The sequence below is a fragment of the Trichechus manatus genome, unplaced genomic scaffold (genome assembly GCF_000243295.1).
Source record: "Trichechus manatus latirostris isolate Lorelei unplaced genomic scaffold, TriManLat1.0 scaffold00048, whole genome shotgun sequence".
Taxonomy (NCBI): domain Eukaryota; kingdom Metazoa; phylum Chordata; class Mammalia; order Sirenia; family Trichechidae; genus Trichechus; species Trichechus manatus.
This window is the reverse complement of record NW_004443984.1, coordinates 8,758,044-8,783,926: the sequence shown is the minus strand read 5'-3', so window position 1 is coordinate 8,783,926 and position 25,883 is coordinate 8,758,044. Positions and strand designations below refer to the sequence as shown.

The following is a 25,883-nucleotide window of genomic DNA, read 5'->3' as shown; positions in this document are numbered from 1 at the left end:
AAATAAATAAGCTCCATTTCCTCTTTTTCTTAATAAATTTAAATTATTCCTACATAGAAAGGTCTGAAAATACAATGAAATCAATAATAGTAATAATATATCTTTGGAATAAACTTCCAAAATCCTGTGAAAATATTAGTCAAAAGAACCCAAGCTACTAGGCGCGCAAACTAAGGTAGACAATATTATCTAGAACAAGCTTTTGCTTACTTACCGGAGAACGGGTTTGAGGTTGTGAATTCATTGTCTGAGGGGCTTGGGGGTACACCAGCGTGGTTGGACCTGCATTCTGTCCAGAGGGATAAGGGGTCTGTCAAAGAATAGCAAGAACAATATCATATTTTGAAAAATATGGCAAGGTGACTTAAATTCAAGGTGCAAAAAAATAAAAATAAAAAAACAATTCACAGAAGTGCTTATTATTATAGTTTACAGGTCTACTTTTTTTTAAAAAAACTTTGTCACAATGTCCAGCAATTCAGAATCAGTACTTTTTGGGAAGTTACCATAAACTTCCTCATAAGGAAATATTAGCAATCCAATTCCCAGATGCAATTATTTGATACCATGAATGCAAAAGGACCCACTGTCAATTCATCTATTTCTGAGATAGACAACCTAAGCTACAAACAAAATCACACAAGGCTGGGAGCACTTGTTACTGGTGTGGTGTGCTTTCCAAAGGTTCCTATAGAACAAAAGTGGCCCTCAAGGAACATATCCCTGAGCCACAATTAGCAGTTCATACAGTTAACTGCTGTATTATTGCTGTTCTCTTGCCACAGCTCACATCTTAATCCTTTTACACGATCCCATAAAAATCTACAATCAATAAGAACTTTAAATAAAAGCTTGGAATAAGTGGTAATATAATGTCACATACTAACTTGTCATAGATTTTTGAAAATAAGAATATAAGCTTTTCATTATGAAGCTATGTTAAATGCTAACAGACTAACATGTTATAGGGCTAGTAATTTCAGAAAAAAATAACTTGAAAACTGGATTTCCACATGCAAAAGAATAAAGCAAGATTCATACTTGATACCATATATAAAAACTAATTAAAAATGAATCAAGAATAAATGTGAGAAATAAAACAATACAACTCTTAGAAAAAAACGTAAGGGTATTGCCTTGAGACCTAGTTTTTAACAATGGATTCTTACATGTGACATCAAAAGAAGGAGCAGTAAAAGACAAAATAGATACACAGCCTCATAAAAGTTAACAACTTTTGTTCATCAAAGGACTTTATCAACGAAGTGAAGAGACAATCTACAGACTGAGGAAAAATTTTAGGGAATTATGTATTTGACAAGGGTTTAACAAACAGAATATATGAAGAACTCCCACAACTTAACAACAAAAAGACAAACAGCCCAATTGAAAAATGAACAGAAAAAAAAAATTCTTATAACATGTTTGACAAGAAATGCTAGCAAGAGCAATGGACATGGAGGATTTCAATTCAATTCCTAGCAACTGCTGCTGTTAGCTTGGACCAGTGATTTATCTTTTCCATGAATGTAAACTAGGGATAATACACCTACCTCACAAGATTGTTGCACAATTAAATGAGACAAAGTAAATAACTATGCAGTCACCTTTAGTTACCACTATGCCAAATGCACAAATGAGAAAATTGAGGATCAGAAAATTTAAGTTTCTTACCCAAAGTAACTAAGTTAGTGAATGACGTATCTACAGAAATTATTTTAACTGTGCTTTAAAAAAAGTTTCTACAACTTTTGGCATCTGTCAACTGTTTAACGGAAATTTTTCAGCAGAACACGGGATCACTAATTTAAAGTAAATGTTTGAAAAGAATCATTACAACTTTCAAAAAATAAAAACAAACCAAAATTAATGAAAAAAATAAGTTTCATATTAGATACAAAGGATATTATTGCAATCTAACAACATAACCTATACAAGCCATCTCTATAGCTGACACTAAAGGAGCCCTGGTGGCGCAGTGGTTAAGCACTCAGCTGCTAACCAAAAGGTCAGCGGTCTGAACTCACCATCCACTTCACAGGAAAAACGTGACAGTCTGCATCCATAAAGATTACAGCCTTAGAAACTGTATGGGGCAGTTCTACTCTATTCTGTAGGGTCGCTATGAGTCAGCATCAACTCAAGGGCAATGAATTCGTTTTTGTTTTTTTTTATAGCTGACACTAGGACTCCACATCAGGTTGATTTTCTTTCTTACTTTAGTTCTATTAAATCTAGCCAAAGATTGAAAAACATGGCAATAAGTATCTGGTATCTATCAAGGAGCCCTGGTGACTCAATGTTTAAGCACTTGGCTGTTAACTAAAAGGTTGGCTGTTCGAATCCACTCAGCGGCTCTGAGGGAGAAAGATCTGGAGATCTGCCTCCATAAAGATTACAGCCAAGAAAATCCTATGGGGTTACTATGAGTCGGAACCAACTTGATGGCGGCCAACAAGTCTATCAAATAGTGGATAACTGGATCAAACATGACCCAAAAATTATTTAGACCTTAAACTCTCCAAAGATTATTTTCAGTAGTTTCAGACACTATGTATATGTATCACACTCAAATTCTGAAGAGCTGAAAAGTTTGACTCTTTCAACCTGGGAAACAGTGGTTAATGGATTCAACTCCAGCTGCATTCAGATCTGAAAAGTATTTCTTCAAGTTCCATTGCAGCACTTGGATACAGTTTTAAATTACAACATCAGCTTCATTCTTCATCAATTAAAGAAAATCACTGAGTGTTCAGAAAATCTTACTCTCAGTGGTAAGGCTCTTTGGTCTTAGGGCATCTGGATATTTTATTCTCAGTAGTTAAACTGGTGGTACTTTTAAGCATAAACTTCTGCCTGTCAGGATACTAAACATAACATTCAGATGCACCACTTATAAAAACATAGAAAAATATTCTCTCTTTATACACTTGAAAAAGTTAGGTGAGCATTTTCCCTCTCACAGCTAGAGTACTTAAGAATAGCTGCCCATTTTTTCATAGAACATGCTGAAAGTATGTATGATAAACCTATGTGACCTCATTCAAAATTTTTACTAATATCTTCAACACTGGAGCCAAATAAAGCAACACACTGTTGACTTTCTCTGAGGAAAAGCAGTATGTGAATTAGCTGTCAGGTACAAGCTCTTTTATTCAGTAACAATACCCTTCCTGGACACACGTGGCTGGTGCTTTCTCAACAGTTCCCAACGTGCCTTTTCTAGGGTACGTTACTGCTCCACAAATAATTATTAATAAAACAGAAAACTTATTTTCCTTTAGCTTGGGTTTTCTGTTTTAAGGAAACTACAAAAAAGGAATGAAGTACTTCATTTTATATTTCAAATATATATATGCCACAAGCTGATTCATACTCTGTACACAAGCAGTTTCATCTAAGTGCAAAGAATAATATATGCTGACAGCCACACGTGCATGATTGCTCTTTCACAACATATGCCTACGTGCCATTAGCAATATGGATTATCTTACAGTGGCATTTGATAAAGGAGTTTTGCCAAAAGATCACTTAGCTTTCTCTTGGAGCATTTTTCCGTCTGTGGCTGGCCTCAGAAATTTCTTAGCAATGGTGTGGCTTGTACCTGTTGTTTATCCAAGAAATGCAACTGTGGAAGATGCCTGTGTGATTTTCATTTCTTCCTCACATTTAATAGCATAAAACAAGTTTACTGAGTAATTAAGCTATTGGGCTGTGTTTAAAAATAATGCAAAAATTTCACTAGAAACAATCTTTGATCGTGTTTCATCAGATCCAATGTATACAGAACTAGGGATAGTTCAATAAAATAACATTTTAATAGTCGTATTTTTTATTCTTGCTTTTCTTTTTCAGATACTTTCAGACTGATCCCAAAGACTCATGTGATGGTTAAGATTGTGTGTCAACTTGGCTGGGCCATGATTCTCAGTGTTTATATATAATCACTCCCATGATGGAATCTGCTATGAGTAGCCAACCAGTTGAAAGGGTGTTTCCTTGGGGGTGTGACCTGCATCTGAATATGAGCAGACATTCTGGCTTTTTGCTAGCTGTGGATCCTGCAGTTGCCTCCTGTTCCTCTGACTGCTGGTTCTTGGGACTTGAGCTATCAGCTTATCTGCCGATCTTGGGATTCATCGACCTTCACAGCCTGTGGAGCCCTGCTATCCGACCTGCTGATCTTGGGTTTGCCAGCCCCTGCAGCTACATGAAACAGGAGAAGCCTTGCCGACTTGCCTGCCAATCTTGGGATTTGTTGATATTCACAGCCTGTGAGCAAGAGTCCTGCTTTCCGACCTGCCGATCTTGGGTTCACCAATCCCTGTGGCTACGTGAACTGGGAGAAGCCTCTATCCTAATCCATGGACTTGGGACATTCCAGCCTCTACAATCACGTGAGCTGTTTCTTTGATATAAATCTCTCTCTATATATATATTTATATGCTTTACTGGTTTTGCCTCTCTAGAGAACCTAGCCTAAGACAACGTACTTTTCCCAGAACATAAAGATTAAGATTTTATATTTACACTGCAATCTAGTTCACTGCCCAAGTTCTCAAGAGTCAAAAGACTTATGGTCTCATTTTCATCACTATTTTTAAGTTTCAATGAACCCTTTTGAGTCACTGATCCCTTTTTATTAATTGGGAAGACAACAACACAATAGTAACAAGAAAAAGTAGCAAACACTGTAAACAGAAAAACTGTTAACCGAATGCCAGTGGAAGACAATTAAAACAATCCTTGTGGTCCACACAATCTTTAAGTACAAAACAACTATTCAAAAAGTGGTGATTTGGATAGTCAACCAGACAGAAATATGAGGGTGAATTCCACTCCAGTGTGAATTCCACATTAACAGAGCATCTTAGGTATACAGAGACCAGATGTGATGGTTTGCAAAGTACGCATATGTGAAAAATTTAACATGAATTCTCAATTTTTCACAATATAATACAATGAACGTAAGCAAACAAAAATGACAGAGAACACATAGCTCTTACTATGTTCCCTGCACTGCTCAACATATAAGACAATAAAGAACATTTCTCCTGTTTTAACACTCCTCCTTCACCGTACGTATTTTATTTACTATAAAATTTTGCCATAAAGGTGAAATTCAATATTGTGCATGTATGTGTACACACACAAATCTGTTTGAAAAATTAAGCTGCCACAATCTTTTCAAAGAGCTACTGGCAATAATAATCAAAATTTTAAATATGCTTATCCTTTTGACTCTACAATTCCTTTTCAAGGAAGAAACACAGTCAGCATGATCCGTAGAAGCAAGGATGGCAAGATTTTGTCTCACATACTTTGGACATGTTATCAGGCGGGACCAGCCCCTGGAGAAGGACATCAGGCTTGGTAGAGGGTTAGCGAAAAAGAGGAAAACTCTCAATGAAGTTGATTGACACAGTGGCTGCAACAATGGGCTCAAACATAGCAACGACCGTGAGGAACGCGCAGGACTGGACAGTGTTTCGTTCTATTGTAAACAGCGTCACTATGAGTCTGAACCAACTGGACAGCACCTAGCAACAACAACTCCATCCATATTCAACTAGTAAAAAAGAAAAAAAATTATAAATTTCCATAAATAGGGGACAGGTGAAATAAATTATGCTATATTCAATCAATGAGAATACAGCATAATCTTAATAAGAATGAGGTAAATGCACATAAGCTGTCACAGAAAGATGAGTATAACGTAACACTAAGTGATGAACTGTAGAACTATTACTTATAAAAAGATCCTACTTCTGTTTTTAAAAACATACATATAAACATGTATATATGTATATCTTTTATATATAAATATACCACAAATATACATACACACACTTATATACACAAACATATAAAGAGATAAAATGTGTTAGAGGATACCTAGCAAACTTACCATTGTCTGCTTCAGAGGAGGGAGAGGATGAAAGGGGGTATATAGGATACAACTTTTAGATTTTACTCTATACACTACTGTTTTTCCTTTTCAATAGCAAGAATTGATTACTTTTATAATAAAAACATAATGAAGATAACTTCTATCTTTTAGTTTCCTCCACGTGTGAAATACAAAAGCTAAGCAAACCAGAAAATCTAGTAGGAGGCCTATTTTAAAAATTTCTAAATGTTTTTAGAACACAATTGAAATTTCATGTCATATCACAAATATTTATTGAAATCTAACACGAATAAGACACCATGCTATGGGCTATGTGCATAAACGAGGCCCAAGATATGTGGGTTTGTTTTGTTTTTTTCTTTTACCTTCAAGAAGTTTATGATATAGCCCATAATGACATAAGTGTAAGAATCATTTATTCATTCACAGGAATATAATCTTTTGCAGCCATTAAAAAAAGATACAGAAGAACAGCTAATGATATAGAAGAATGCTACTAAGAAAATGATGAAATAAACACTTGTATGTAGATAATGCACTGGTGGCATTTCATATCAATAGAAAAATACCAGAATTATTTAATAAATTGTGTTAGGATGACTAGCTAATTATTTGGAGTAAAAGCTGGTTACCCATCTTCAAATTATCATTCCAAAAAAAAAAACCAGACTGATTGAAATGTTGAGATTTGAAATATAAAACTGTAAAAGGTGCTAGGAAAACTATTTCTATTGTTTTAGAGCTGGGAATGCCTTTTAAAATATGAATGAAAAGACTACAAAAGGCTACATAATAAAATTAAGGTTATTCCTATTAATTTATAAAAGTTCTTAATTTGGCTTTATAGTTTTTCTTTAGAAGTATGAATATATGTATTCATTGATTCCTATTATTAGATATCATCGGATATACGTTAATAGTGAGAAACTTTTCTGTCTAACAAACAAATACCTGCCACTTAAATCTGGCTACAGAAGCAAAGATAGTTACTTAAGGTCTAAACCAGCATTGTCCAATAGACCTTTCTGTGATGAACTAAGTGTTCTATATCTGAACTGTATAATATGGTAGCTATTAACCATATCTGGCTATAGAACACTTGAAACATGCCTAACGCAACTGACAAACTGAATTTTTTATTTTATCTAAATTAATTTTATTTGTATATTTTTAATCTATAAGAATTTAAATAGACATATGTGCCTAGTGGTTACAGTACTGCCCAGAACAGGTATAGAAATTTGTAAATTCCCAAGTTTCCTTCTTTCCTGTTCTAGAGTCTACCTTTTATATCATTACCAACTTTTCTAACCCTACTTTTGCAGTGATAGTGACACCCAATAGGTACAATATAAAACACTAGAGAGAAGCAAAAACTTATCACTTAACTTACCTGTAGTCTTAAGCATGTCACTTATTTTCTTCAGCTGTACTAACATCGAAGATTTAAGCCACTGATTGTCAGTGTGGTCTATGAAATTCTAGACATCCCTGAGGCTCTAACAGATGGTATGCAAGGTAAAATATTTTCATAATATTAATACTAAGATATCATTTGCCAGTGTTGACATTTGCATTAATGGTATAAAAGTAATGGTGTGTAAAATGGCTGGCACCTTAATAAAAATCAGGGCAATGGTACCGAATTGTACTAGAAGTTATTGTATTCTTTATCTCCACGCTCTTGCCACGCATTTACATTCAAAAAAAGCGGGGGGGGGGGGGAATACCAGTTACTTAAGAATGTCATTTGTGTAAATGTAAAAATTATTAATTTTATTAAATTTCAACCTTTCAAAAGATGTCTTTATTTTCCACATAATTTAAAAACAACAACTTTATTTTGAGATAATTACAGATGCACACGGAGTTTAAAAAATATAGTTTCCCTGCATAACCACAGTACAATATCACAGCTAGGATACTGACAATGATAAACTCCACTGGCCTTATTCAGATTTCACCATTTTTTCATGCACTTATTCATGTGTATATTTAGTTCTATGCAATTTTATCACATATGTAGATTCTTGTGACCACCACTATAGTCAAAATATAAAACAATTTCATCACAAAAATCGCTTGAGCTACTCTATCACAGTCACAGACACCTTCCTTCTTCCCCCCCTCTTTTCCTCCTATTTCCTCCCTGCACCTCTGCCACCCTAACCCCTAGCAACCACTAATGTGTTCTCCATCTCCATAACTGTGTCATTTCAAGAATTTTCTATGAATGAAATTATGTAGTATGTAACCTTATTAGATGTCTTTTTTAATACACTGTGTATCCAAATGAGAAGACAGATAAAAGTACTTCTGTGGTATCCTGAGGTACAATGGGGAAAAAACACTTGCACAACTGAGTTACGAGATGAACTAGCAGAACAAAGTAAGCTTTGTAACTTCAAAGAAAACAAAGAATTTATTAACACTAATAAATTCAAACTTCCAAGCGAAAAGCAGAATTTTGGAAAACTTTTATCTGCGACCATGAGAAGGGCAAGTTTACCAGTATGTAAAGACTTTTCTGATAAGAATTCTTTTTTCATAACATACAAATAGCCATTTGAAATATATAATTTAGTGGCATTTACTGCATTGATGCACCACGTGTCTGTCAGTCTGTCATACTGTGGAGGCTTCTGTGCTGCCGTGATGATGGAAGCTTTGTCACCGGTATTTTAAATACCAGCAGGATCACCCTTGGTGGACAGGTTTCAGCTGAGCTTCCAGACTAAGATAGGCTACGAAAAGGATCTGGCAGTCTATTTCTGAAAAAACTGGCTAGTGAAAACCTTATGAATAGCAGCAGAACATTGTCCAATATAGTGCCAGAAGATGAGCTCCCCAGGTTGGAAGTTACTCAAAAGACGAGTGGGGAAGAGCTGCCTCCTCAAAGTAGAGTCACTCTTAATGACAAGGATGGAGTCAAGCTTTTGGGACCTTCATTTGCTGGTGCGGCATAACTCAAAATGAGAATAAACACCTGCAAACATCCTCCATTAATAATCGGAATGTGGAAGCCACAAAGTATGAATCTAGGAAAATAAGAAGTCATCAAAAGTGAAATGGAACACACATCGATATTCTCAGCATTAGTGAGCTGAACTGGACTGGTATTGGCCGTTTTGAATCAGACAATCTGTAACAGTCATCTAGTGCTGCTGTAACAGAAATACCACAAGTGGATGGCTTTAATAAACAGAAGTTTATTCTCTCAGTCTAGTAGGCTTCATTCTCCCAAATTTCCATAGGCATAGCAAATTCTTATATTATGACTCTAAAATAATTTTCCATCCACACTATTTCCAGGCACCTTCAACCTCTTGAGAATTGTCTTCTTGAGCTCTACACAACCAGTAAAAATTTTAATTCCCACTGTAATAAAATGCTAAGTATAAGCAAAACATAGCAAAGATTCCATTAATGCCTATCTACTTCAAAAAGTAGCCAAGAGAACATTCCTCTATTACAAAAGTCTAATCACAAACAAATTTATTTCAACATTTATTCAACTTCATAAATATGTCAGGCTAATACATATCGGTATGTATATACTTATATAAACTTGCTTGTATCTTGTTGAATTTTAAGCAGCACTTGATAAAGTAGAGCTGTCTGAACAATGACAACTTGACATGGCACTGAAATCCATCTGAAATTCAAAAACAGTAGGCAGCTATACAACAACCATCCAATATAAATTTAAAAATCATTCAGTAGTCTACACAAAACACAAATCTTTTATATATATTTTGGTGAAAGGGGAAATCAAGTTCTCATCTTTTATTTAAAAAGAGAGAGAGGAACAAGAAGAATCAAACCCAGGCAGAATATTTATTTTCCAACCTGAGAAAGCAAGAGATAGCATTTAGTCTTGAATGACATCAGCAAAATGGTGGAAGAGTAAGCTCCAAACTCCCATCCTTCCACAGAAACACCAAAAAGAAGCCCAGAAACTGTCGGAAACAACTTTGTCAGAACTCTGCAAAAAAAAGCAAAGGTTTACAATAACCAAGCGATGCAGTCAAAAAAACAAAAACAAAAACAAAAACAAAACTTAAAAATGGCAGGAAAGCTTTGTTGTATTTTCACTTGCCCTTGTCCTACTCTCCCCACAGCTCAGGTGGCAGTAATGAAGACTGCAGCCCATGTTTTCAGGGGGAAACTGCTCCCTGGATCCAGAGAGTGCAGAGGAGAACTTATTTGCAAATTATTGTGTTTTGTCTCTTCTAACCTGTCCAGGAACCTACCTAAAGGACTGACTGTACTGCTGGTTTCTGTTTTGCCTAACTTGGAACCCACTTAGGGAGGAAAAACAGCATGTTTTGTTCAAAAACAATGGAAGGTGATCAAGACACCCACAGCTACTCGGAGCAAAAGACTATGGTGACATACATAAGACTACCTAATGCATGAGAGGAAAAGCTGAAGAGTTTCTTTAGGAAATTAGAACATTCAAACATGGTTATGTAGACTTCTGGGCAACATGGGGCTATAGTCAGAAGCAACACGCTGTCCCTCTGCAGCAAAGGTCAGAAAAACTAAGTCAAACAGAGTCACACATCAATCCTGAAACCCTAAGCATCAAATAAAGAGATAAAGAACTCGGCCAAGCACCAAATGAAATAAGAAACTGACTGGGAACAGAGAGCGATGAGCAATACGTGCAGAAGTCCCCTATCAGCTATCACAGCACGGATCTACCATCTTGGACTCCTATCAGAGATCAGCGAACAGGGGATACGAGAAAGCAGCTTCACGGAGCTTCTAGCAGGAGACAGAACCACTGGTAACCAGCTATATAGGCTTCCCCACCCCCCACCCTTCGTCACCCCCACTTAGCCTCCTCTGCTTCCTGCACCCAAAGTCTCTTGGACGTGAAACACCCTGCTGTCCCTTGGATTCCATGTGCAAAACTGGCTGGCTCCCTGAGTACCATTTGTTGGCTGCTGGTGTTGCTTTTTTCCCCGCTTCTTTAGATATCTTTCTTACCTCTCACCATCTCCCCCCTCCTTTCTCTCAAATACCTGGCTCCGTGTGCCATCTTTGCTTCTTCCTGAGAGGATGAGAAACAGTAACTGACTGTGAAACTGCTTCCTGGCCTGGGCCGCTATGCTGGTAGGACCCCCAGGGCTTTTTTGTTTGTTTGCTCTGATTTGTTCTGTTTTGACTTGTTTGTTTTCTTTTTCTTTTCCTGGCAAGGGAGCCCCTTCTAGCCAGGCAGTACTGCACGGCTCAGAAGCTACTCGCATACTCTGCGCAGATGCAAGAGGACATCCCTGGGGGCATCTGTTTTTTTCTGTGATTTTTTTTTTGTTTCTCTGTTTTGTTTTCTTTTCTCTCTTATTTCTTTTTTTGTCTTTCTTCATTTCCAGTTTCTCAATTTATTCATTTTTTTCTTTTACCCTTTTTTTAAATTTCTGTTTTCCCTCATTTCTCAGTCTCTCATCTCTCCACTCCAACAGCAAGCTCCCTTAGCACTCTGTTTTGTTTGTGTGTATGTTTTTGGCTCCTGTTCCTTTCTAATCTCTCTCCTCTTTCCCATACAGATCTTAGCTCTAAACATCACAGTCTAGCCCCTCCTTCCTGTCTACCTGCACAATGCGCTGAACATCACACTCCCAAGCAGCACAGGCATGGCATACTGGAAACTGACCTGCACTGATTTCTGGTCCGCACTGTCAGCCATGGTACGTGCTACAAACAACCCATCCCAGGTACGTGCTACAAACAACCCATCCCAGCAACTCCACTTCAGCTGGACCTGCCCTGCTCTACCATACCTGAGTGACTAACCCTGCCCAGCGGAGAAGGAGGTCAAAAGTATCATGCCCACAGACGAGCAAACAACAAAGAATGCACAGCCCGCCGGCTTAGACATAGCCAAATAAAACAAAAAAGCAAGAGGAAAAAAACAAATCTACAATCAATAAACAAGGAAAATAACGACTGAATACCCCGAAAACAGCAAACAATATCAAAACATTTAAAAAAACAGGACAGGATGGTTCCAGTAGGCGTCCAAAATAAAACAGCAAACGACCTTCCAGTAGAAGAAAAGGCACTAGACCTAAATGATAGGGCATTCAAATCCCTAATGTTCAGAATTACCCAAGAGTTTAAGCAAAAAACAGACAAAAATTAGGAAAAAAATAGACAAATTCATGGAAAAGGCAGATGAATTCATGGAAAACACAGACAAAAAAATGGAAGAATTCAAGAAACTAAAACAGGAACAAAATGCTAAAATAAATTCACAACTAGAAACCATACAAAAACAACAATTAGAAATCCAAAAGATAAACAAGATTTCAGAAATGGACAGTGTCATAGAAGGGCTGAGGAGCAGGTTTGAAATGATGGAAGATAGGATCAGCGAAATTGAAAACAAACACTAGCATACAACTCTGTTTGAAGAAAAATCAGAAAAAAGAATGAAGCGAAATGAAGAAACCCTGAGAATTATGTGGGATAGCATCAAAAGCAGAAATCTGCAAGTGATCGGAGTTCCAGAACACAGGGAGAAAACAGAAAACACAGAGAAGATCATTGAAGAACTGCTGACAGAAAACTTCCCCAATATCATGAAAGATGAAAAGCTGACCATCCAAGGAGCTCAACAAACCTCATACAGAATAGAAAATCACCAATGCGTATCATAATCACACTCGCCAAAACCAAAGACAAACAAAGAATCCCAAGAGCAGCTCGAGAAAAAAAGTCACAGAGGAGAAACAATAAAACTAAGCTCAGATTATTTGGCAGAAACCATGCTGGCAAGAAGGCAATGGAATGACATATATAAGAAAAAAACTGCCAGCCAAGAATAATATATCCTGCAAAATTCTCATTTAAATATGATAGTGAAATTAGGTCACTTACAGAGAAACAGAAATTAAGGGACTATGTAAAAACCAAAGCAAACTTACAAGACTTATTAAAGGGAATCCTTTGATCTGACAACAAACAACATCAGACCACAGGCTGAATCTAGGACAAAGGACTGTACCAGTCAGATACCAACCTAGGAAATGAACTCTTAAGGATTATGCAAAACCAAAAGAATTACAACAGAGAACCAAAGAGGTTAATCTGCAAATGACAACAGCATCAGAACAATAAAAGAGGGAATAAACGGTGCAGGTATAGAACCTTCTAATGGAGAGAAAGTCAAGGCGATATCAAGTAATAATAGACTGGTTCAAATCTAGGAAGATAAGGATAAATTTCAAGGTAATCACAAAGAAAGTTAACAAACCTACTCATCAAAATAAAGAAAAACATAAAGTCTCAGTAAAAACAAAACCTACAAAAACAGAAAAATGGAAAAAAATCCACAAAACAAAAGTAACTCAGCACAAGAGAGTAAGAGGAACAAAGAACGTCAGCATCACTCACACACACACAAAAAACAACTACAAAATGCAATCCCACTCCTAGGAATAAATCCTACAGAAATAAGAGCCATCACACGAATAGACATATGCACACTCATGTTCACTGCAGCACTGTTCACAACAGCAAAAAGATGGAAACAACCTAGATGCCCATCAACAGACAAGTGGATAAACAAACTATGGTACATACACACAATGCAGTATTATGCAAAGATAAAGAACAACGATGAATCTGTAAAGCATCCCAAAACATGGATGAAACTGGAGGACGTCATGCTGAGTGAAATAAGTCAATCACAAAAGGACAAATATTGTATGAGACCTCTACTGTAAAAACACATGGAAAAGTTTACACACAAAAAGAATCTTTGTTGGTTACGAGGGATGGGGGGGAACTAAATAGACAATAGATAAGTCATAACTTTGGTGAAGGGTACGAGAGTAAACAATACTGGGGAAGCCAGCACAACCTGTACAAAGAAAGGTCATGGAAACTCTGTAGAAACTTCCAAACTCCCTGAGGGACTGAATTGCTGGGCAGAGGGCTGTGGGGACCATGGTCTCGGGGAACACTGAGCTCAACTGGCATAACACAGTTTATAAAGACAATGTTCTACATTCTACCTTGGCAGGTAGAGTCTGGGGCCTTAAAAGCCTGTGAGCAGCCATCTAAGATACTCCACTGGTCTCACCCCTTCAGGAGCAAGGGAGAATGAAGAGAACAGGATACAAGGAAAAGATTAGCTCGAAGGACTAATGGACCACAGCTACCATGGCCTCCACCAGACTGAGTCCAGTACAGCTAGATGCCTGGCTACCACCACTGACTGCTCTGACCGGGATCACAAAAGAGGGTCCTGGACAGAGCTGGAAAAGGATGTAGAACACAACTCTACCTCACAAAAAAAGACCAGATTTACTGGCCTGACAGAGTGGAGAAACCCCGAGAGTATGGCCCCCGGACACCCTTTTAGCTCAGTGGTGAAGTCACTCCCGAAGTTAATCGTTCAGCCAGGGACTGGACAGCCTCATAAAACAAAATGGGACAAAAGAGGCACAGCAGTCCAGGGACAAAGACTAGAAGGCAGGAGGGGACAGGAAAGCTGGTTATAGGGAACACAACGTTGAGAAGGGACAGTGTTGATGTCGTGGGGTTGTTAACCATCGTCATAGGGCAATATGTGTGCTGACTGTTTAATGAGAAACTCTTTTGTTCTGTAAACCTTCATCTAAAGTACAAAAGAAAAAAAAAATTATCCATGTGAGATCAAATTGACAACAGCGACTCAAAAGATTTGATGGGAAGCCTAGGGGACAGTGAGTTGAAGACAATGGTGAAAGAATAATTTGGAAAAGGATAGTGAGAATAGCATCACAAATGGAAGAATGTAATCCATGTCACTGAATTGTAAATGTGGAAATTTTTGAAATGGTGTATCTTTGGCTATGTATATTTTCACCATAAAAAGGTTCTCAAGGTCGAGAAGGAAGAGTGTTGACATGTCGTGGGGTTGTTGATCAATGTCATAAAACAATCTGTACTGACTGTTTAATGAGAAACTATTTGTTCTGTAAACCTTCATCTAAATTACAATAAAGAAAAAATTTTAAAAAAGTGCTCATGTATACTGCAGAACTTAGAGAGCTACTTGCATGCCCAAGACAGGACATAAACTCAGAAAAAAAAAAAGACAATCCTAAATTTTCACTGCTGGCTATTCTGTGAGCTCACTATGAGAAGAAAGTGAAGGACGCTGAAGTAGAATTGCAAACAGCCCAGCTAAGGTTAAAGAAGGGCACCAGCAGAGAGCCAAGCTGCAAGAACTGGGAGAGTGTTTTTTGTTTGGTTTTGCTTTGTTTTAAGCTCCTAACGTTGAAGGATATTTGAGTCAAAACACTAGATAAACACAAGCTAATCTTTCAACAATCAGGAAGGAAAAAAAAATCTGGGGAAAGGGAGAATCTGATTTTCAAAGTTACTACATTATGAAATTTGAATGTGTGCTTTTCAGCAAAAAATGACAAAGCATACAAAGAAATAGAAAAGTATGTCCCCTTCAAAGGAAAAATAGGAGCTGACAGAAAGTATAGATGAAGAAGCCCAGACACTGGACTTACAAGACAAAGGCTTTAAACCAATTGTCTTAAACACATTCAAAGAGCTAAGGGAAACCATGGACAAAGAACTAATGGAAACCATAAAAATGATGTGCTCACAGAATTAGAATATCAATAAAGAGATAGAAATTTTAAAAAGGAAACAAACAGAAATTCCGGGGTTGAAAAGTACAATAAGTGAAATAAAATATTCATTAGAGGGGTTCAATAGCAGATTTCGGCAGAAAAAAGACAGAATTTGCAAACTTTAAGACAGGGCAATTGCAATCATCCAATCTGAGAAACAGAAAGTAAAAACAATAAAGAAAAGTAAACAGACCTTAAGGGGACTGTAGGACACCATCAATCAGAACAATATAAATATTACGAAAGTTCCAGAAGGAGAGAAGACAGAGAGAAAGCAGAAAGAATATATGAAGAAATAATGGTCGAAAATTTCCTAACATGAATCTACACATCCAAAACCTCAACGAACTCCAACAAGGATAAACTCAAAGAAAGGAACACTGAGACATATTAAAGTCAAATTGTCAAAAGACAAAGAAAGAATCTGGAAAAGAGCAAGAGACAAGTGACCTGTCACATACAAGGTATGCTCAAGAACAGTAACAGCTAATTTTTCATCAGAAATTATGGAGGCCAGAAAGCAATGGGATGACATATTTAAACTATAGAAAGAAAAACACAGTCAACCAAAGAATTCTATATCGGACAAAATTATCTTTCAGGAATGAAGGAGAAAGTAAGATATTCCTAGATACATAAAAGCTAAGGAAGTTTGTTCCTAGGAGAGCTGTCCTATAAGAAATACTAAAGGGAATCCTTCGGGCTGAAATGAAATGATCCTAGACATTAACTAAAAGCTATATAAAGAAATAAAGAACACAAATAAGGTAACTACATAGGTAAATATAAAAGCCAGTATTTATGTACTTTTGGTTTTTAACTCCTCCTTTTCTCCTATGTGTTTTAAAAGGCAAATGCATGAAACAGTAGATATAAATCTATGTTAGTGGACAGAAAGTATATAAAGATTTACATCTGTGACAATAACAATATAAAGGGGAAGAAGCAGAGTAGTACTGGAGCAGGGAGTAGTTATTATTCAAACTATATTGCTGTTATCATTATAATTTTAAGATTTTAATTATAATTCCCAAGACAAACACAAAGAAAAAACATTTAAAAATACAGAAAAGGAGAGAAGTAGGAAATCAAAATGGCAAACTATAAAAAATCAACTAAATGCAAAAAAGAGGCAGGAATGGAAGAACTGAAGAACAAAAAGCATATGTTGTTGTTAGGTGCTATTGAGTCGGTTCTGACTCACAGTGATCCTATGTGCAATAGTATGAAACACTGCCCCATCCTGAGCCATCCACACAAACATCGTTAATGCTTGAGCCCATTTTTGCAGCCACTGGGTCAATCCATCTCGTTGAGGATCTTCCTCTCTTTCATTGATCCTCTACTTTACCAAGCATGATGTCCTTCTCCAAAAATGAGTCCCTCCTGATAACATGTCCAAAGCACATGAGACAAAGTCTCACCATCGTTGCTTCTGGCAGTCCGTGGTATATTCAATATTCTTCATCAACACCATACTCAAAGACATCAATTCTTCTTCAGTCTTCCTAATTCACTGTCCAGCTTTCACATGCATATGAGGTGACTGAAAACACCACGGCTTGGGTCAGGTGCACATTAGTCTTCAAAGTGACATCTTTGCTTTTTAACACTTTGAGGTCTTTTACAGAAGATTTGCCAATTCACTGTTTGATTTCTTGACTGCTGCTTCCATGGGAGCTGACTGTGGATCCAATTAAAATGAAATCTTTGACAACCTCAATCTTTTCTCCATTTAACATGATGTTGCTTAGTGGTCCGGTAGTGAGGATATCTGGTTTTTTTTTTTTTTTTTTTTTAAATGTTGAGCTGTAGTCCATACTGAAGGCTATAGTCTTTGATCTTCCATCAATAAGCACTTCAAGTTGTCTTCAATTTCAGAAAGGTTGTGTCATCTGCATATTGCAAGATGTTAATGAGTCTTCCTCCAATCCTGATGCCCCATTCTTCATCATATAGTCCAGCTTCTTGGATTATTTGCTCAGCATACAGATTGAATAATTATGGTGAAAGGATACAACTCTGAGGCACACCCGTCTTGATTTTAAACCACGGAGTATCCAGTTGTTCTATTCGAACGACTGCTTCTTGGTCTCTGTACAGGTTACTCATGAGCATAATTAAGTGTTCTGGAATTCTCATTCTTTGCAAGATTATTCATAATTTGTTATGATCCGCATAGTTGAATGCCTTGGCACAGTGAATAAAACACAGGTGAACATCTTCCTGGTATTCTCTGCTTTCAGCCAAGATCCATCTGACATCAGCAATGATATCCCTTTGTCCGCATCCTCCTTCTGGATCCAGCTTGAATTTCTGGCAGTTCACTGTCAATGTACAGCTGCAACTGTTTTTGAATGATCTTCAGCAACATTTTACTTGTGTGTGATATTAATGACATTGTTTGATAATTTTGTGCATTCTGTTGGATCATCTCTCTTTGGAATGGGTACATATATGAATCTTTTCCAATCAGTTGGCCAGATAGCTGTTTTCCAAATTTCTTGGCATAGATGAGTGAGCACTTCCAGTGCTGCATCTGTTTGTTGAAACATCTCAATTGGTATCTGGTCAATTCCTGGGGCCCTGTTTTTTTGCCAATGCCTTCAGTGCAGCTTGGACTTCTTCCTTCAATACAATCAGTTCTTGATAACATGCTACCTTCTGAAATGGTTGAACACAAACCAGTGCCTTCTGGTACTGTGACTCTGTGTATTCCTTCCATTTTCTTTGGATGTTTCTTGCATTGTTGAGTATTTTCCCAGTAGAATCCTTAAATATTGCAACTTGCGTCTTGAATTTTTTCTTCAGTTCTATCAGCTTGAGAAATGCCGAGCATGTTCTACCGCTTTGGTTTTCTATCTCCAGGTGTTTGCACATTTCATTATACTACTTTACTATGTCTTCTTGATCTGCACTTTGAAAATCTTCTGTTCACCTCTTTTACTTCATCATTTATTCCTTTTGCTTTAGCTACTCTACATTCAAGGGCAAGTATTAGTCTTTTCTGACATCCATTTTGGTCTTTTCTTTCTTTCCTGTCTTTTCAACGACCTCTTGGTTTCTTCACGTATGATGTCCTTGATGTCATTCCACAACTTGTCTGGTCTTGTCATTAGTGTTCAATGTGTCAAATCTATTCTTGAGATGGTCTCTGAATTCAGGTGAGATATGCTCAAGGTCGTACCTTGGCTCTCATGGACTTGTTCTAATTTCTGTCTGCTTCAACTTGAACTTGCATATGAGCAACTAATGGTCTGTTCCACAGTCGGCCCCTAGCCTTGTTCTGACTGATGATATTGAGCTTTCCTATCATCTCTTTCCCACTGATGTAGGTAATTTGATTCTGTGTATTCCATCTGGTAAGGACCACGTGTATAATCGCCTTTGATGTTATTGAAAAAAAGTATTTACAATGAAGAATTCGTTGGTCTTGTGAAATTCTATCATGTGATCGCTGGTGTCATTTCTGTCACCAAGGCCATATTTTCCAACTACTAATCCTTGTTTCCAACTTTTGCATTCCAGTCACCAGTAATTAACAATGCATCTTAACGTCATTAAAGTTGACTATTTTGCAGAGGCAGCTCTTCCCCAGCTGTATTTTGAGCACCTTCCAACCCGAGGGGCTCATCTTCTGGCAGTATACCAGACAATATTCCCCTGCTATTCATAAGCTTTTCACTGGCTAATTTTTTTCAGAAAAAAAATCATATAAGATACCAAAAAAAAAAAAAAAGAAAAGCTAAATGGCCAAAGTCTTTACTTACCAGTAATTATATTAAATATAAATAAACTCTCCAATTTAAAGGCAGAAGATTGGCAAAATGGAAAAAGAAACATAATCCATCAATATGCTGTTCTACACAAACATCCCTTTAGATACAAAAAACAAAGAAGTTGAAAGTAAAAGGATGGAAGAAAGATATTCCGTGCAAACAGTAACAAATACAGAGTTGGGTCATTATATTATTATTAAACAAAAGAGATTTCAAGATAAAAAAGGTTACAAGAGACAAAGAATGACATTATAGACTGATAAAAGATTCAATCCAACAGGAAGGTATACAAATTATAAACATGTAGACACCTAATAACAGAGCCCCAAAATAACAAGAAGCAAAAATTGACAGATTTAAAGGGAGAAATAGACAGTCCTAGTATAACACCTGAAGATTTCAATACCTCACTTCAATAATGGATAGAACAACCAAAACAGAAGATTAATAAGGAAACAGAGGATTTGAATAGCAATATAAGCCCTTAGATCTAACGGATACACACATTAACACTCCACCCAACAGCAGTGGAATATACATTCTTCTGAAGTGCACATGATACACTGTCCAAGACAGACCACATGTTCGGACATAAAATAAAACTTAATAAATTGAAAAACACAAAATAATACAATGTTATCATTTCAATCACAACAGAGTAAAACTAGAAATCAATAACAGAAAGAAAACTTCAAAATGCACAAGTATGTGTAAATTAAATAACATACTCATAAATAACTACTGGGTCAAAAAAGAAAATTATAAAACATCTTAAGGAAAAGAAAAATGAAAAGACAACATACCAAACTTTCGTGATGCAGTGAAAGCAGTCCTCAGGGAGAAATTTATAGCTATAAAGCTTATATTAAAAAAGAAGAAATCTCATCAGTAATTTAGCTGTACCTTTTTGGGACCTAGAAAAATAAAAATAAAAAACTAAACAGAGTTAGCAGAAAAAAGGAAATATAAAGATTAGTGCAGAGAAAAACAAAATAAACATAAAAACAAGAGGAAAAAACAAGTCAATGAAACCAAAAGATGGTTCTTCCAAAAGATCAACAATGAAAAATCTTTAGCTAGACTGACTAAGATAAAAATAGAGAAGACTCAAATTACTAAAATCAGAAAAGAAAGGGAACATTTCTACCAACTACACAGAAATGAAAAGGATTAAAAGAGAGTACTATGAACAACCGTACGGCAACAGACTGGATAACCTAGAAGAAAATGGACAAATCCTAAAAACTCATAAACTACCAAAGCTGACTCAATAAGAAACAGAAATTCTGAACACACATATGAAGTAAGAACATTGAATCACTAATCAAAAACCTCCCAGCAAAGAAAAGTCCAGGATCAGATAGCTTCAGTGGTGATTTCTAGAAAACACTTAAAGAAGAATTAATATCAATTCTTCTCAAACTCTTTTAAGAAACAGAAGAAAGAACATTTTCAAACACTTTCTCTGAGGCCAGCCTTACCTTGATATTGAAGCCAGAAAAAGACAATACAAGGAAAGAAAACTACAGACCAACATTCCTTAAGAATATAATGGCAAAAACCCTCAACAAGATACCAGCAAACCAAGTTCAGCAGTATATTAAAAGGATAATACACCACAACTAAATGACACTTATCCACAAATGCAAGGGTCGTACCACATAAGAAAATCAATCAATCTAATACAGCATATTAATAGAATGAAGAGAGAAAAAATCCACAAACTGATGAACAAGAAGCACTAAAAAATCCAACACGCTTTCATGATAAAAACACTCACTAAACTATGACTAGAAGGGAATTTCCTCAATACAATGAAGGTTATATATGAAAAACCAACAGATAAGGAACAAGATAAAAAAAAATGCTCATTTTCACCATTTCTATTTAACACAGTGCTGGGAGTTTTAGCCAGAAACGTTCAACAAGAAAAGGAAATAAAAAAACACCCAAATTGGAAAAGAAGAAGTAAAACTATCTCTTTTCACTGATGACATGAACTTATATCCAGAAAACCCTACAGACTCCACAAAGAAACTATTAACAGCAAAGCAAATTCAGCAAAGCTGTGGAATATAAAATCAACATGTAAAAATGAGGTATACTTCTAAACGCTAGAAATGAACAATCGAAACATACAACTATGAAAGCAATTCTTAGTTATCTAGTGCTGCTACAACCAGTATACCACAAATGGATAGTTATAACGAACAGAAATTTATTCTCTTACCGTTTAAACAAAAAAATCAAACTCACTACTGTCGAGTCTATTCTGTCTCATAGCGACCCTACAGGACAGAGTAGAACTGCCCCATAGGGTTTCTAAGGAGCAGCTGACGGATTTGAACTGCCAATGTTGCGGTTAGCAGCCGTAGCTCTTAATGACTGTGCCACCAGGGCTCACAGTTTAGGAGGCTAGAAGTCCAAATTCAGGGTACCAGCTCCAGGGGAAAGCTTTCCTTTCTCTATCAGCTCTAGGGGAGGTCTTGGTCATCAATCTTCCCCTGGTCGAGGAGCTTCTCATTGCAGGGACCCCAGGTCCAAAGCACGGACTTAACTCTTGGCTTTTCTTTCTGGGTGGTAATGAGGTCCCTCTCCTCTCTGCTCACTTCTTTTATATATCAAAAGAGACTGACTCAAAATATAACCTAATCCTGTAGATTATGTACTACCTCGTTAACATAACTGCCTCTAATCCTCCTTCATTAACATCATGTTGTTGTTGTTAGGTACCACTGAGTCGAGTCCAACTAATAATGACCCTACGTACAGTCGAACGAAACACTGCATGGTCCTAAACCATACTCACAATCGTTGCTATGCTTGAGCCCATTGTTGCAGCCACTGTGTCAGTCCATCTCATTGAAGGTCTTCTTCTTCGCTGACTCTCTCCTTTACCAACCATGATGTCCTTTCTCCAGGGATGGGTCCCTCCTGAGAACATGTCCAAGGTACATGAGACAAAGTCTCGCCATCCTTGCTTCTAACGAGCATTCTGGCTGTACTTCTTCCAAAACAGATTTGTTCGTTCTTTTGGCACTCCACGGTATATTCAATATTCTTCATGAACACCATAATTCAAAGGCATCAATTCTTCTTCAGTCTTCCTCATTCATTGTCCAGCTTTCACATGAATATGCTGTGATTGAAAACATCCTGGCTTGGGTCAGGCGCACCTGTCCTTAAAGTGACATCTTTGCTTTTTAACATTTTAAAGAGATATTTTGCAGCGGTTCTGCCGAATGCAATGGGTCGTTTCACTTCTTAGCTGCTGCTTTCATGAGTGTTGACTGAGGATCTAAGTAAAATGAAATCCTTGACAACTTCAATCTTTTCTCCATTTATCATGATGTTGATTATTGGTCCAGTTATAAGGATTTTTGTTTCCTTTATGTTGAGGTGTGATCCATACTGAAGGCTGTGGTCTTTGATTAGCATCATACAGGTTAGGATGTACAACACATAGGATAATTACATCACATCACAAAATGGAGGACAACCAAACAGTACTGGTAATCATGGCCTAGCCAAGTTGACACACATTTTCGGGGGATACAATTCAATTCATAACAAATTCCATTTATAACAGCATCAAAAAAAGAATAAAATGCTTGGAAATAAATTTAATCAAGAAGGCAACATCTGTACACTGAAAGCTACAAGATATAGCTGAAAAAAATTTAACACCTAAATAAATTGAAAGACATCCTGTATTCATGGATTAGAAGACTTAATATTGCTAAGATGACAATACTACCAAAACCAATATACACATTTGCCCTAAACACTATCAAAATTCCAACAGCCTGTTTTTCAGAAATGGAAAACCTGATCCTCAAATTCATATGGAATTGCAAAGGACTCTGAATAGTCAAAACAATTTTCAAAAGGAAGAACAAAGTTGGAGGACTCACACTTCCTAATTTCAAAAAGTTACTACAAAGCTACAGTAATCACAACAGTACAGTACTGGCATAAGGAAAGACATATAGACCAAGGGAATGGAATTGAAAGTCCAGATATAAACCCAAACATCCATGGCCAAATGTTTTTTGTTTGTTTGCTTGTTTTAAAGAACGAGAATTTATTCTCACAGTTTTAGAGGCTACAAGTCCCAATCTGCTCAAGGGCAGAGTCCTTCCTTGTCAACATCCCCAGGAGTTCCTTGGAAATTGCTGACATTCTTCAGTGTTCCTTGGCATTTGTCTTGCCCCTTTGTGTGTCTCTGTATCTAGTCTGCTCTTCTAATAACTCAGAAGTGATTAGGTTTAGGACCTAGCCTACTCTGGTGGGCCTTAATAACATAAGAAACAGGTTTACGTCCACAGGTACAGGGGCCAGAACTTAAATTCATATTTTGGGGGGACACAATTCAATACATAACAACATCACACACACAAAAGAATATACGTAGTATATCTATACAGATTAAAGACTAGTAATAAAACACACCCTGTCCACCCACCTCTCAACTGAAGAAACCTCTCCAATAATTGTGTGGGATCCTTCCCTGTTGTATCCCCTCTGCACCCCCTGAAGCTTACAATATCCTGAATATTTTTTTTAATTTTTTTTTTATTGTACTTCAGGTGAAGGTTTACAGAACAAATAGTTTCTCATTAAACAATCAGTACACATACTGTTTTATGACATTGGTTAATACACCCACAACATGTCAACACTCTCCCTTCATGACCTTGGAGGACTTTTTTTTTTTTTTTTTTGGTAAAAATATACATACCCAAAAATACAGTATTTAAAAAATTTCTACATGAACAATTCAGTGACATGGATTACATTCTTCCATTTGTGATGCTATTCTCACTATCCTTTTCCAAATTATTCTTTCACCATTGTCTTCAACTCACTGTCCCCTAGGCTTCCCATCAAATCTTTTGAGTCGCTGTTGTCAATTTGATCTCACATGGATAATTTTTTTTTTTTTTGACTTTAGATGAAGGTTTACAGAACAAAATTTTCTCATTAAACAGTCAGCACACATATTGCCCTATGACAATGGTTAACAACCCCACAACATGTCAACACTGTCCCTTCTCTACCTTGTTGTTCCCTATCAACAGCTTTCCTGTCCCCTCCTGCCTTCTAGTTCTTGTCCCTGGACTGCTGTGCCTCATTACTCCCGTTTTGTTTTATGGGGCTGTCCAACCCCCGGCTGAACGGTGAACCATGGAAGTGACTTCACCACTGAGCTAAAAGGGTGTCTGGGGGCCATACTCTCCAGGTTTCTCCAGTCTCTCTCAGGCCAGTAAATCTGGTCCTTTTGTGTGTGTTGGAATTTTGTTCTATATCCTTCTCCAGCTCTGTCCAGGACCCTCTTTTGTGATCCCAGTCAGAGCAGTCAGTGGTGGTAGCCGGGCACCACCTAGCTGTACTGGACTCAGTCTGGTGGAGGCCATGGTAGCTGTGGTCCATTAGTCTTTTGAACTAATCTTTTCCTTGTATCTTGTTCTCTTCATTCTCCCTTGCTCACAAAGGGAAGAGACCAGTGGAGCATCTTACATGGCTGCTCACAGACTTTAAGACCCCAGACACTACTCACCAAGGTAGAATGCAGAACATTGTCTTTATAAACTGTGTTATGCCAATTGAGGAGATGGTCCCTGAGACCATGGTTCCCGCAGCCCTCTGCCCAGCAATTCAGTCCCTCGGGGAGTTTGGATATGTCTATGGAGCTTCCATAACCTTGCCTTGTACAAGCTGTGCTGGCTTCCCCAGTATTGTGTACTCTCGTACCCTTCACCAAAGTTAACACTTATCTATTGTCTATTTAGTATTTCCCCCCCTCCACCCCTCCCATCCCTCGTAACCAACAAAGATTGTTACTTTTTACGTGTAAACTTTTTCATGACTTTTTATAGTAGAGGTCTCATACAATATTTGTCCTTTTGTGATTGACTTATTTCACTCAGCGTAATGTCCTCCAGTTTCATCCATGTTATGAGATACTTCACAGATTCATCACTGTTTTTATCGTTGCATAATACTCCATTGTGCGCATGTACCATACTTTGTTTATGCATTCATCTGCTGATCGGCATCTAGGTTGTTTCCATCTTTTTGCTATTGTGAACAATGCTGCAATGAACATGGGTGGGCATATGTCTATTCGTGTGACAGCTCTTATTTCTCTAAGATACATTCCTAGGGGTAGGATTGCTGGATCATATGGTACTTCTATTTCTAGCTTTCTCAGGAAACGCCGTATCATTTTCCAAAATGGTTGTATCATCATGCATTCCCACCAGCAGTGCATAAGAGTTCAAATCTCCCTGCAGCTTCTCCAACATTTATTTCCAGTGTTTTTGATTCGTGCCAGTAATGCTGGAGTGAGATGGTATCTCAATGTGGTTTTAATTTGCATTTCTCTAATGGTTAGTGATTGCGAGCATTTCCTCATGTGTCTGTTAGCTGCTTGAATGTCTTCTTTGGTGAAGTGTCTGTTCATTTCCTTTGCCCATTTTTTAATTGGATTATTTGTCTTTATGTTGTAGAGATGTTGGATTTTCTTGTAGATTTTAGAGATTAGAC

At 37.1% G+C, this 25,883-nt stretch overlaps 1 protein-coding gene across 2 annotated transcripts in view; it reads right to left on the bottom strand.

The window, feature by feature from the left end:
• Positions 1-25,883, bottom strand: part of EIF4G3 (eukaryotic translation initiation factor 4 gamma 3) — a 348,277-nt gene that overhangs the window by 185,401 nt on the left and 136,993 nt on the right. Inside the window, exon 5 of one of the 2 annotated variants that reach the window (XM_023732132.1) lies at positions 215-310. In XM_023732132.1, coding sequence (XP_023587900.1) covers positions 215-244 — 30 coding nt within the window. In that variant the 5' untranslated portion in view covers positions 245-310. Of the gene's footprint in view, positions 1-214; positions 3,941-25,883 lie in introns of those variants that run through there. The other variant, XM_023732133.1, reaches the window with a different exon arrangement.